General features: G+C 34.2%; 1 protein-coding gene across 12 annotated transcripts in view; it reads left to right on the forward strand.

Moving 5' to 3' along the window:
- Positions 1–13078, forward strand: part of VPS54 (VPS54 subunit of GARP complex) — a 93514-nt gene that overhangs the window by 41954 nt on the left and 38482 nt on the right. For all 12 annotated transcript variants that reach the window (XR_013758958.1, XR_013758959.1, XR_013758960.1 and 9 more), the window contains 4 exons: positions 3681–3807; positions 4733–4840; positions 6940–6995; positions 10362–10458. Coding sequence is in view for 8 of the 12 variants with exons in the window: in XM_079109679.1 (XP_078965805.1) it covers positions 3681–3807; positions 4733–4840; positions 6940–6995; positions 10362–10458 (388 nt within the window). In the remaining 4 variants the exon portion in view is untranslated. The remainder of the gene's footprint in view (positions 1–3680; positions 3808–4732; positions 4841–6939; positions 6996–10361; positions 10459–13078) is intronic.

The following is a 13078-nucleotide window of genomic DNA, read 5'->3' on the forward strand; positions in this document are numbered from 1 at the left end:
GTATTTAGAAATCCATCTGAGTACTAGAAATATTCTTGCTACTGAATCAGTCATCCTTATTTTAAACCTTGGTGGTTGGACAGACCTAGAAAATAATTTTCCATTCTTATTTTTTGAGGTATTTTATATCAACTTAATGTTTTGGTGCAGAGATTAAAACCAGGGCCTTATGCTAAACATGCTACTACAACAGAGCCGTACCCTCCCAACCCCTAATATTTCTTTTTTAAGAGGAGGGTGGAAAGAGTCTAGACTGATACTTCCAATTTACATTGAGTCCTGTAGGGTTTTACTTCTTCCATCTTACAGTCTGAGAATTGTAGTACCAAATGATACCAACATAATTCCTCATTTATTTTATCACATAGCACATATAGAATGCTCTCGGGACTAACAATTATTATAGTAGTCCCCCGTCCCCTGCTTATTTTTGGGGGATATGTTCCGAGACCCTAAGTGGGTGCCTGAAACTACAGATAGTACTGAACCTAATATATACTGTTTTTTTCCATATATGTTTGTTTGTGTGTGTGTGTGTGTGTGTATGAGAACTTTATTGTTTATGTGTATGTACAATAGTTTGATTTATAAATTAGGCATAGTAAATAATAACTAGTAATAAAAAGTTATAACAATATACTATAACAAAAGCTTTGTGAATATAGGTTTTTTTCTCAGAGTATCTTATTGTTGTATTCACCTTTCTTGTGATGACATGAGATATTAATAATACTTAGGTGATAGTGTGAAGTAAGGTGAATTACGTAGTCTTTGTGATAGATCATTAAGTTACTACATAAGAGTTACTTGAACACAAGCATTGTGATACTGCAGTCATTTTGTAAGCAGGACCAGCATCTAAGGGATAGTGGGTACTTAGTATGGATAGACTGGACAAAGGGATGATTCATGTCCCAAAGCAGGATAGAGTAGGACAATGTGAGGTTTTATCATACCACTCAGAATGGTGCACAGTTTAACAAGGTATGATTTATTTCTGGAATTTTCCATGTAATATTTTTGGATCACAACTGGCCACAACTAACTTAAACTACGAAAAACAAACCTGAAGATAAGGAGACTACTGTAGTATAGGATTTCTCCTTAGGATAACTTTCCATGTGGGGTGAACAGTTACATTCCTGTTTTTAATTCACATGAAATAATTCATATGTATGGATTTGTAGCTTGGTATATAGTTCATATTTCATCACAATTTTTAAGGATTCGCTTTTATAAATTAATATTTTATAACTATGGTGGTCACATATTCAGTAGTAAAATCTATAAAGCAAAGGATATTTAGAGAAATTTATATTCTATCAGGGTCCCTTGCCTCCTCCTTCCTATCCCCTGTCATAAGTTTCTCTTTATTTATTTTGATACTAGGGAGTGAACCTAGGGGTACTTAACAACTGCCCACATACCTAGACTCCCTCCCCCCCTTTTCATTTTGAGACATGATCTTGCTGAGTTGCTGAGGCTGCCTTTGAACTTGCTATCCTCCTCCCTCAGCCTCCTGAGCCACTGGGGTTACAGTTGTGTGCCATTGCACCTGCCTCAGAAGTCTCTATTTAAAAAATGTTTTAATTTTTATTTCTCCATCCGTTTATCAGCCTCCCCTCCCATCTTAGATGAGCATTAGCATATTGTACATACTTTTCTTCACCTTACTATTTTTGCCTTACAATATACCCTGGATCTTATACCATTCTTTATTGCATGTGTTGTGAATTGGAGATATCACTCTATGAGGATAAAACTTGACTGTTGAATAGTGGGAAAAAATCTTGGATATTACAACTATTTGTGGTCCTCCAAAGAGCCACAGTATACAAGCAGATATACGATATACATGGGATTAAATTTTCATAAGGGTGTATATGTGTAATAAAAGAAGATTAAGAAACTGCTCTATAGAGAATAGAGCATTTCTCAGTTCTTCAAAAGTGTATACTTTTGGGGGCTGGGGTTGTGGCTCAGTGGTAGAGCACTTGCTTAGCATGTGTGAGGCACTGGGTTTGAGTCTCAGCACCGCATATAAATAAATGAATAAAAATAAAAATCTACTAACATCTAAAAAAATAAAATAAGTTTTTTGTTTTTTTTTAAGTGTATACTTTTTATTTAAGAACGTATAACTAGTCCCCTGTTGGTCAACATTTGGGTTGTTTCCATTCCTTTACGATTACCAACAGTACTACAGTTAACTTGTGTTCTGTATTTTTACTGGTGCATCTTAGAGATAAGATTCCAAAAAGTCCGATTCTTAGGTCAAATGGTAATTGTCTACTTAATTTTGGTAGGTATTGCCAAATTCCTGTTAAGGTAAATGTTCTAGTTTGTACTAGAGAATGGGTTCTAAATTGGTTTATTGTGAGGTATTGATGCTATTTATAAGAAGCTTATCAATTTTCTAAATAACTATAAGAAATATAATATTCTATTGCAAATGAAAACTCCCATTTCGCTTATCAGATTGTATCAAAATTATCGCTCTCCTTACTTACTAGTTGTTTATAAAAGAACAATAGTATATCTGCCCAAAAGATCAAATGGTTGTAACTAATTTTGTTTTTTTTTTTATTGGTACCACAGATTGAACCCAAGGGCATTTAGCCACTAAGCACATCCCCAGCCTATAACTTACTTTTTAAATTTTTGTTTCTATGTCCAGTCATTTTCAGTAAAGACCATTGCTAACATAAAGGACTTTTTTTCAAATAAATGTTGCACATATATTTTTAAACATTTAAAAAATTTTATATATAATATTAAGTTTAGTATTTAACATGAAATATTTAAATGTTTTCACATTAGCCAAAAGATAGAACTTTTCATTATTTATTTATTATGGTAGGGATTGAAATAGGGCCCTTGTACATGCTAGGCAGGTACTCTATCACTGAATTTATATCCCCAGTCCATGATAGAACTTTAAAAATAGTTACAAAATATTTTTAACTGATAAATAAGAACAAAAAATTAAACTAAAAGAAATTTTTCACCCTGAGGGATACAGATTTTGAACTGGCCTATTTCACTTAAGTTTTTCAAATACTTTAAGTTGAGTAAGCTGTCTAGATTTCTTCAGCTCATTGTTTTTATGAAGCTATTAGATCATGTGGCAAAAATCCCTTGATATGTGAAAGTACTTCTTACATTTTCATTTAACTCAATGACTTTCAGTTTAATGATCTGAAGGTTGGTGTATAATAACTCAAATTGATGATAATAGATTGAAACAGTTGACCTATTGTCCTTCAGATAATTTTTATGCACCTAAAACGGGGCTTGGCACATAGTAGGCACTCAAATTTGTTGAATAAATAAATTACTATGGAGCTACCACCATTGATGTTTAGCAAATGGTTAATGAAGAAAGGAATTAGAATATCTGAATATTTTACGTGTGAAAACCAGTCTTAGAATTTACCAAGTAACCAAGTTTTCTAGAACACATTAAACTGTTTAGAGGTTAGAGATTAAAAAAATAGAATTCTAAGATTAAATGAAATTATGGCAGTTGTATTGGGGTATTTAAGGTCTTCATTTTATTAAAGCATTATATTATTGCACAGGTACTATCAGCTAGAATAGTTTTCATACTAGTTCTCTAAAAATTGGAATGAATTTATAATTTTTAAAATTAATATGGATAGCATTTTTCTCTTTTGTAGGCATTTGGGATCACAACTTTGTGAATTAGAAAAACTGATAGATAAAATGATGATTGCAGAATTTTCTACTTACTCTCACAGTGACTTAAATAGACCACTGGAAGATGATTGTCAAGTTTTAGAAGAGGTATGTGTTTTTGAACTATAGAGTGAAATCGATGTCATTGTTAAGTATTAATTACTAACAGCCTTAGTTTAGAGTACTTTCTTCAGATTTTAATGAGCAAAATTACCTTGAATTTCAGGGTCTGTCAAACCTATGAAGTCCATTATTAGTACAAATAAGTGTTCAGTTTCTTATGTATTTGAGAATGAAATTATTTTATAGCTTATACAGAAACAGTTAAAATGAAGTCTTTCTAGCTTATAAATGAAGTTCAAAATACAGATATAAGATGAATGAATTTATAATCCATGTGTGCATTCATTTACTGACTTTTATCTTTTGTTAAAGGTAATCATAATATGATAATAAAGTTCCATTGAATGCCTATTGTGTATGTTTCATGTATATACATATGATGTACATATGTCATATCAAGGCTACACTTACCTGGTAACTTCAGTGCTAATCATTGCCAAAAACTAGTTTTAAAAAATATCCAAAAGATTCTGACTAATAACAGCCCAAGTAGTTAAGGAGACGTACATGTTAGAGTTTGACTTTCCAATTAAATGTTCACCTCGTCACTCTAGTGTTCTAGAACATGAATCAAAAAGCACAGGGCTCAGGAAGTATTTATTGGTTATCCAGGTTTAAGAATATTTTCTTTTTATGGAAACTAGGCCAAAAATATCCTTATATTGGTTTGCTCCAAATCGGCTTCATTTGATCCCATGTAGTGGAATTGAATTTGTCTGTTTTAGAACATTGGCTCCTAAAATCTGATGAAAAGATGGCTGTGGAGGAATTTTTCAGACTTCAAGAAATACTGCATTCAGGATAGAGATCTGAGAATCATCAAAAATCTTTGATGCTGAGTATTTCTATCTCTAAATAATATTTAAAATTTAAAAATATGAAATTACATATTTTTCTTTCATTTTAATAGGAAAGACTAGTATCTCTTGTATTTGGACTTTTAAAACAAAGAAAACTTAATTTTTTAGAAATCTATGGAGAAGAAATGATTATTACAGCAAAGAATATCATTAAGCAGGTAATTGTACATATTTCTTTGATACATGGTCAGGAATTCTTGTGAAGTTTATGTTGTCTAGTAATACATGCAGTATGCATTGTAATGGTAATACTTCCTCTTTTATGTAAAAGTTGAAAATATGGAAAAATATAAGAAAAACAGCCTTACCAGCCAAGATTATAATTTAAAGAATGCTTCTATTTGTAGATCATTAATTGAATTTTTAGATTGTTCGTTATAATGTATACATGATTTTTAATTTATTTATATTTATTTACATATGATGCTGAGAATCGAACCCTGTGCCTCACACATGTGTAGGCAAGCGCTCTACCACTGAGCTACAACCCCAGTCCTATACATGAACATACATTTCAGTTAGAATCAGCTTAAGCATTTTGAACATACATTTCAGTTAGAATCAGCATAAGCATTTTCTTGTATTATGCAAGTCTTCAGAGGCATTAGTTTTAATAATTACATAAAATTCCATTACATTTATGTTGAATAAACTTATTTAGCATTTCTTATATGTAGAATATTTAAGTTGGTTTCAGTTTGTTACTATAAATAACACTGAAAACGTCTTTGGTATAAAGTTAATTTGTTTTTCATATTTGAGACTGTTTTCTTGGACGGATTCTTGAAAGTAGAGTTAGTGGTCAGAGTGAAAAGCATTTTTAAGTAGTTTAATACATAGAACTGAATTGCTACCTAAAAAAGCTTTTACCAGTTTTTACACTGTCAGCAGACAAGTGCTTTTCTTTTTACCCTGATCTCTAAGAATTATAACTAAAATTCGTATATTTTTTAGTTTTTCCTGATCTTTATTTTTGTTCTACTCAGATAAATCTCAATCACTGAAGTTCAATTTTTCTATGTGTGAAAAGGTTGATATAATTTCAAATGTGTTTATATGTTTAGGTTGAATGCACTTATATGAATATGAGGGTTTTTTGGTTTTTGGTTTTTGTTGGCATAGTACTGGGATTTAAACCCAAGGGTGCTCTACCGCTGAGCTACATCCCTGTTCCTTTTTATTTTTTGCTATATTTTGCTCAGGCTGGCCTTGAACTTGGGATCTTTCTACCTCAACCTTGCTGGGATTACAGGCATGCACTGCCATGCTCAGCCATATGAGAATTTTTAATGTGAATATAAAATAAGCAAAAGAAAATGTAGTTACCCTCTCTTTTTCACTTCTTAAACACTGAGACACTGAATTTTTAAATTGGTATAAGCACTTTGGAAAATTGTTGACAGTGTCTAAGTGTACACATACTACAACCTAGTATTTCTATTCCTAGGCATTCACCCTTAAGGAATACTTACATAAGTTCACCAAAACACAGTAGAGAATATTCATGGCAATGCTATTTGTAATAAAAACTGGAAATATCCCAAATTCCATCATCAGTAAAAAGGATAAATAGAATTATGGTATATTTCTACAATGGAATACTATGCAGCAATGAGAATAAATAACTCAGAACTATGTAAATGAATATTACATAATGTGAAGCAAAGAAACAGTAGTGACTAGGCAGAGAGCAGGAGAGGGACGACTTGGTACTGGCAGTGTTCAGTTTCGTGAGCTGAATTCTGGTTGAACAGATGTACTCCATACTGCACTGAAAGCATAATTTCTATGATTTTTCATATATGTGTTTTTAAAAAATTAACTATTTTAATTCCACATGTTTCTCTTGAATTTTAAGCATTTATTGTTACCGTTTTAAACTTTTGTTGCTTGTATTGCAAAGAAATGCAAATCTCCAATATGCATTTCTTTTGGGGATTTTTATATGAAACTTAGGCATCGTTTATAAGCATTACAGTTCAATTTTGCTGGTGTATGATTTTGAACAGTTTTAAATAGTAGGACATTTTAACTGTTGCAGTTCAAGCATACTCTGAAATAATTATTTAATGGGGTAAGGGTCATGGCTGAAGTTTTTCAGATATTTTGAGGTGTGTATAAGAGACATAAGAAATGTCTGTTGAAATGATTATTGTAGTCAGTGAGTCATTTTTGATGTACAAATGGAACATGGAGTACTTGGGAGTCTAAAGACAATTAATTGAATTGTGTTTGTTTTTTCTTAAATCCCTTGCAGTGTGTGATTAATAAGGTTTCACAAATAGAAGAAATAGACACAGATGTTGTTATGAAGTAAGTATTATACATAGGTTGGGGGTTATCAGTCAGGGAAATGGTGACACATACAAATTAGGGTAATTTAAGAAGATTTAGTCAAGGAATTTTTTTTTTAATATTTTTTTAGATGTTGATAGACCTTTATTTTATTCATTCATTTATATGTGGTGCTGAGAATCAAAACCAGTGCCTCACACATAGTAGGCAAGTACTCTACCACTGAGCCACAACTCCACCCGCTAGTTAAGAATTTTTTAACCAAGGTATGGGGCAGGCTATAAGAAAATCACAAGTGACACTGTAGTACCTTTAAAAGACAAGTAAAGAGCAGTTACTGAAATTCAGGAGAAAGACAGTAGGAGTTGAGAAAAAGCTCTGTCCCTGAGTAGAGGAAATAGTCATCTTGAGGTAACTCTTCAGGGAGGAAACTGGAAGAGACTTAAGTGTACAGTAAAGTAGTCTGCCCTTATGTGTGAGCAGATGCATTCCAAGGTCCCTAGTGGATGCCTTAAACTACAGATAATACTGAATTCTTTAGTGGTATAGTCACAGAGCACTGGAGTCTCTGGGGAATCTCTGCAGGGATATTCCTCAGATTGAGTGCATGGATCTCTCTTGAAAATGGGTCCCAATGGTCCAGAGGGAAGAACAAGTTCAGATTCCCAGCCTTCAGTGAAGTCAGCCCAGAGGCCCACAACTCTCTGGTTAGAAAGTTAGAAAGTTTGGAAGTGATTTATCTCCCAAAGGTTCATGTGTTGGATACTTGGTCCCCAGGATGAAGGTGTTGGGTGATAGTGTGAAACCTTTACGAGATGTGCTCTACTGGGAGATCCTTAGATTACTGGGGGAAGTGCCCTTGGAAGAGATTAAGGTGGCTCTCATGGGACCTCTGAGCTCTGTCTCAAGACTTGTTATAAGTGTGAATTCAACCCCTGAATTGCTCTCTGGCTTTCTGTTCTGAGATGTGATCTCGTCTTCCCATACTTACTCTCACCACCGTGAAACCATCCATCATTATTCCCTCACCAAAGGCTGAACCAATCTGAAACTCCAGAAATGTGAACCAGAAAACCTCTTTACTTCATATAGGTAACCTAGTTCAGGTATTTTTATAGTCATAAAAAGATGGACTAACAGATGGCCTGAGAGAGGTATAAGAATCTCCATTGTAGTAAGGGTGAATGAAGTAATGTGAATCAACATACCTACTCTACCCATCCATCAACCCATCCAACTACTAGAGACTGCTCAAAATATTAGGAACATTTGTTAAAGGTCCCTTAAGACTCACCTAAACCCCTTCCAAAGCCATTTCCCCCAGTGGCCTAAAGACCTCCCATTAGACTCCACCTCTTAAAGATTCCACACTGTCCCTTAATACCATCACCCTGGGGTCCAGGTTTTAGGTTCATATAGCTATATACCTGTTTTTTCCTATGTGCCCCATTTAACCTGTCCTTCCACATTTATACCCTGATGCCTCCTTTGCATGACTTTGGAGCCATTATTAAGTAAAATAAAGGTTACTTAAACATAAACTGTGTGAGCCAAAATATTCAATCTGATAAATTAGATGGCTACTAAGTGACTAATGGGAAGGTATCATTTACAGGATGGATAGACTGGACCAAGAGATGATTCATAGGTAGGAAGGAATGGGTTGTTACAGGTATCATACTACTTGGGATGGCATACAGTTTAAAACGTAATGATTTGCTTATTTCTGAAAATGTCCATTTAATATTTTTGGACTGTGTGGACTGCAGGTAACTAAAACTGCAGAACATGTAACTGCAGATAAGGGTGATGACTGTTTCCTTCTTTCAGCCTTTCTAAGGGTTCCTCATTGGCCAAGCCCATTAGGTTGGCCTCACAGGGCAGAGAAGAGAGTGGGAGATGGATAGAAGGTAGATCCAAAGTGGGGAAATTGAAGATAATCATTTCAGCTGAATAGCAAGCATTAAGTTTAACTTATTCAGCTGTGTAATTGAAACCAGACTTCTCACTGGCTTTGAGGAGTTTGAGATTTTGATTTTGAATTGCCTATCTGTAATTTTTGGGTTTTGTCCTTGGAAGTTCCTATTTTATTTTGAGAACAGTGATAAGTATTTTATGACTGAACTGCTCATTCATAGGAATATCTAAACTTTATTAATATTGGCCTAAGATATGAATTACAGTATAAGGACAACTGTGAAGTTTTTCTGGGCCAAGCTCACAGAATGAAGATTGTAAAAACTCAATTTCAGAATTAATTATAGCGACTCTATTAAAGAAAGGTCTGTTAATATGTGGAAAACTTATGAGTCATTGATACTCTGTTAGAAACCCCACAGACATGGAGATTTGGTGATTTCATTTTCTTCTTTTGTAGTGAATTTTCTCAACTTCAGTAGAGAATTTTAATATACCTAGTATAGGCATATTTTTTGAAAATGAACTCCTGGCTTCAGCAGCATTCATTATAAATTTAGAGTATGGGACTGGGGTTGTGGCTCAGTGGTAGAGCACTGGCCTAGCATGTGTGAGGCACTGGGTTCAATTCTCAGCACCACATATAAATAAATAAAATAAAGGTTAATCAACAACTAAAAGTACATATTAAAAAAGATAGAGTAATAAGTCATTTTAGTACTATGAAATATCTTTGTGGAATTGTTTTGCACTGATCTGTTTTATTTTTAAAGTTATTGATTGATGTGAGCTATCAAATAATAGAGGCTCATAGTTACACAGCATATTTTAAAAGTACCATGCATTGCTTTAAGCACTTTTTATTAACTCATTTAATATTTACAAAGCTATATAAGGGAGATTTTATTACTTTCCCCATGTTAATATGAAAAAATGGGAGCATGAGGACTGGTCACTAGGCAGGTATATAGCTAATAATTCCAGTAAGCTGCTGAAAGTTTGAATCATGGCAGTATGGCTTCAGAGCCCATGTTCTTAATCATCATGTTATATTCCTTCTCAGATGTAGAAAAGCACTTTGTAGTTAGAAAAGCAGGTCATTAAATTTGTTGAGGGAGATGTTACATTTCTATTTTTATTCCAGAAGATAGTCTTACCTTTTACCAAAATTGGTTTATTTCTCTATGGTTTATTCCTTCAATGGTCACAGAATATGTTCACATTGAATTGATATGTGATAAAGTTTATGTTAGCATCCTTATTTACACTAATCTTAAAGCTTTTTAAATAAGTAGGAATTGTTCTGTTAATTGACCTCTTCAACTCAAAGTTCTGTGTTAGAGATCTAGCTAAAATTGCATTTTATTCTTGTTACTATATAGTATTTAGTAACATTTCTTCCCATTTGTAGATGTTATCATATTGGTCCAGAGACATCATTGTTTTTCTTCAATTATTTTTTTCTAGGCTTGCAGATCAGATGAGAATGTTGAATTTTCCTCAGTGGTTTGATCTGTTGAAGGATATTTTTTCTAAGTTTAAAATTTTCCTACAGAGAGTTAAGGTAAGCTTACATATTAGTTTGTTCAGAATATCCCTAAATTTTTTTTTCCTCTGGTATGTATATGTGTATATAATTGAGCTACAATAAAATATCATTAACTTGTTTTTCTAATTTTTCTAAAGAGGCTTGGTTTTTTTTTTTTTTATTGTAAACAAATGGGATACATGTTGCCTCTCTGTTTGTACATGGCGCAAAGGCATACCATTTGTGTAATCATAAATCCACATACAGTAATGTTGTTTGATTCATTCTGTTATTTTTTCCCTTCCCCCCACCCCTCCCACCCCTCTTTACCCTCTATACAGTACTTTCTTCCTCCATACTTGCCCCCCTCCCTAACCCTAACTCTAACCCTAACATTAACCCTTCCCTCCCCCCCTTTATGTGTCATCCTCCACTTATTAGCGATATCATTCGTCCCTTGGCTTTTTGAGATTGGCTTATCTCACTTAGCATGATATTCTCCAATTTCATCCATTTGCCTGCAAATGCCATAATTTTGTCATTCTTTATGGCTGAGTAATATTCCATTGTGTATATATACCACAGTTTCTTTATCCACTCATCAATTGAAGGGCATCTAGGTTGGTTCCATAGTCTGGCTATTGTGAATTGAGCAGCTATGAACATTGATGTGGCTGTATCTCTGTAGTATGCTGATTTTAGGTCCTTTGGGTATAGGCCAAGGAGTGGGATAGCTGGGTCAAATGGAGGGTCCATTCCAAGTTTTCTAAGGAATCTCCACACTGCTTTCCAGAGTGGCTGCACTAATTTGCAGCCCCACCAGCAATGTATGAGTGTACCTTTCTCCCCACATCCTCACCAACACCTGTTGCTTGTATTTTTGATAATCGCCATTCTAATTGGGGTGAGATGGAATCTTAGGGTGGTTTTGATTTGCATTTCTCTTATTACTAGAGATGTTGAACATTTTTTCATATGTTTATTGATTGCTTGTACATTTTCTTCTGTGAAGTGTCTGTTCATTTCCTTAGCCCATTTGTCGATTGGATTATTTGTATTGTTGGTGTAGAGTTTTTTGAGTTCTTTATAGATTCTGGAGATTAGTGCTCTATCTGAAGTATGATTGGCAAAGACATTCTCCCACTCTGTAGGCTCTTTCTTCACATTACTGATAGTTTCCTTTGCTGAGAGAAAGCTTTTTAGTTTGAATCTATCCCAGTTATTGATTCTTGCTTTTATTTCTTGTGCTATGGGAGTCCTGTTGAGGAAGTCTGGTCCTAGGCCGACATGTTGAAGATCGGGACCTACTTTTTCTTCTATAATCTGCAGAGTCTCTGGTCTGATTCCCAGGTCCTTAATCCATTTTGAGTTGAGTTTTGTGCAGGGTGAGAGATATGGGTTTAGTTTCATTCTGTTGCATATGGATTTCCAATTCTCCCAGCACCATTTGTTGAAGAGGCTATCTTTTCTCCATTGCATATTTTTGGCCCCTTTGTCTAGTATTAGAAAGTTGTATTTATTTGGGTTTGTGTCCGTGTCCTCTATTCTGTACCATTGATCTACCTGTCTATTTTGGTACCAGTACCATGCCGTCTTTGTTACTATTGCTTTGTAATAAAGTTGAAGTTCTGATATTGCGATACCCCCTGCTTCATTTTTCCTGCGAAGGACTGCTTTAGCTATTCTGGGTTTCTTATTCTTCCAGATGAATTTCATGATTGCTTGCTCTATTTCTGTAAGGTACGTCATTGGGATTTTAATTGGGATTGCATTGAATCTGTATAGCACTTTTGGTAGTATGGCCATTTTGAAAATATTAATTCGGCCTGTCCAAGAACATGGGAGATCTTTCCATCTTCTAAGGTTTTCTTCGATTTCTTTCTTTAGTGTTCTGTAGTTCTCATTGTAGAGGTCTTTCACCTCTTTTGTGAGATTGATTCCCAAGTATTTTATTTTTTTCGATGCTATGGTGAATGGGGTAGTTTTCATAATTTCTCTTTCTGAGGATTCCTCACTTATGTATAAAAATGCATTGGATTTATGAGCATTGATCTTGTAACCTGCCACTTTACTGAATTCACTTATGAGTTCTAACAGTTTTCTGGTGGAATTTCCTGGTTCCTCTAAGTATATAATCATATCATCCGCAAATAGGGATAGTTTGAGGCTTGGTTTTAAATAAGAAATGAAGTGCCCAGTATTTTGGCAATTCTTAAACTTTGAATGATTTTTTTCTACATTAAAAAGAAATATTATAGAGCATACTTGGCATTAAATATTAAATAATAATTTTTCCTCCTGTGATTTTTTTTTTTTTTCCCTTTGGTTCTGGGAATAAAACCCAAGGGTGCTTTACCACTCAGCTGCATTTCCAGTCCTTTTTGTTTTTTGTTTTGAGACAGGGCCTCACAGAGTTTGCCTAGGCTGGCCTGGAATTTGTGGTCCTCCTTCCTCAGCCTTCCTAGTAGCTGGGATCACAGACCTGTGCTGCCACACTGGTCTCCTTTTGTGATTTTATGATGTCAGATCCTTCTAGATTATACAGAGGTTCAATATTGTGAAACACTAAAAAACTCATCCCAAACCAATAATTTTTCTAGGAATTTAATGTTGATATAATACTATTTTTTAGCATATTGTTCATATTCAAATTATC

This window comes from Sciurus vulgaris (genome assembly GCF_902686455.1).
Source record: "Sciurus vulgaris genome assembly, chromosome: 14".
NCBI lineage: Eukaryota > Metazoa > Chordata > Mammalia > Rodentia > Sciuridae > Sciurus > Sciurus vulgaris.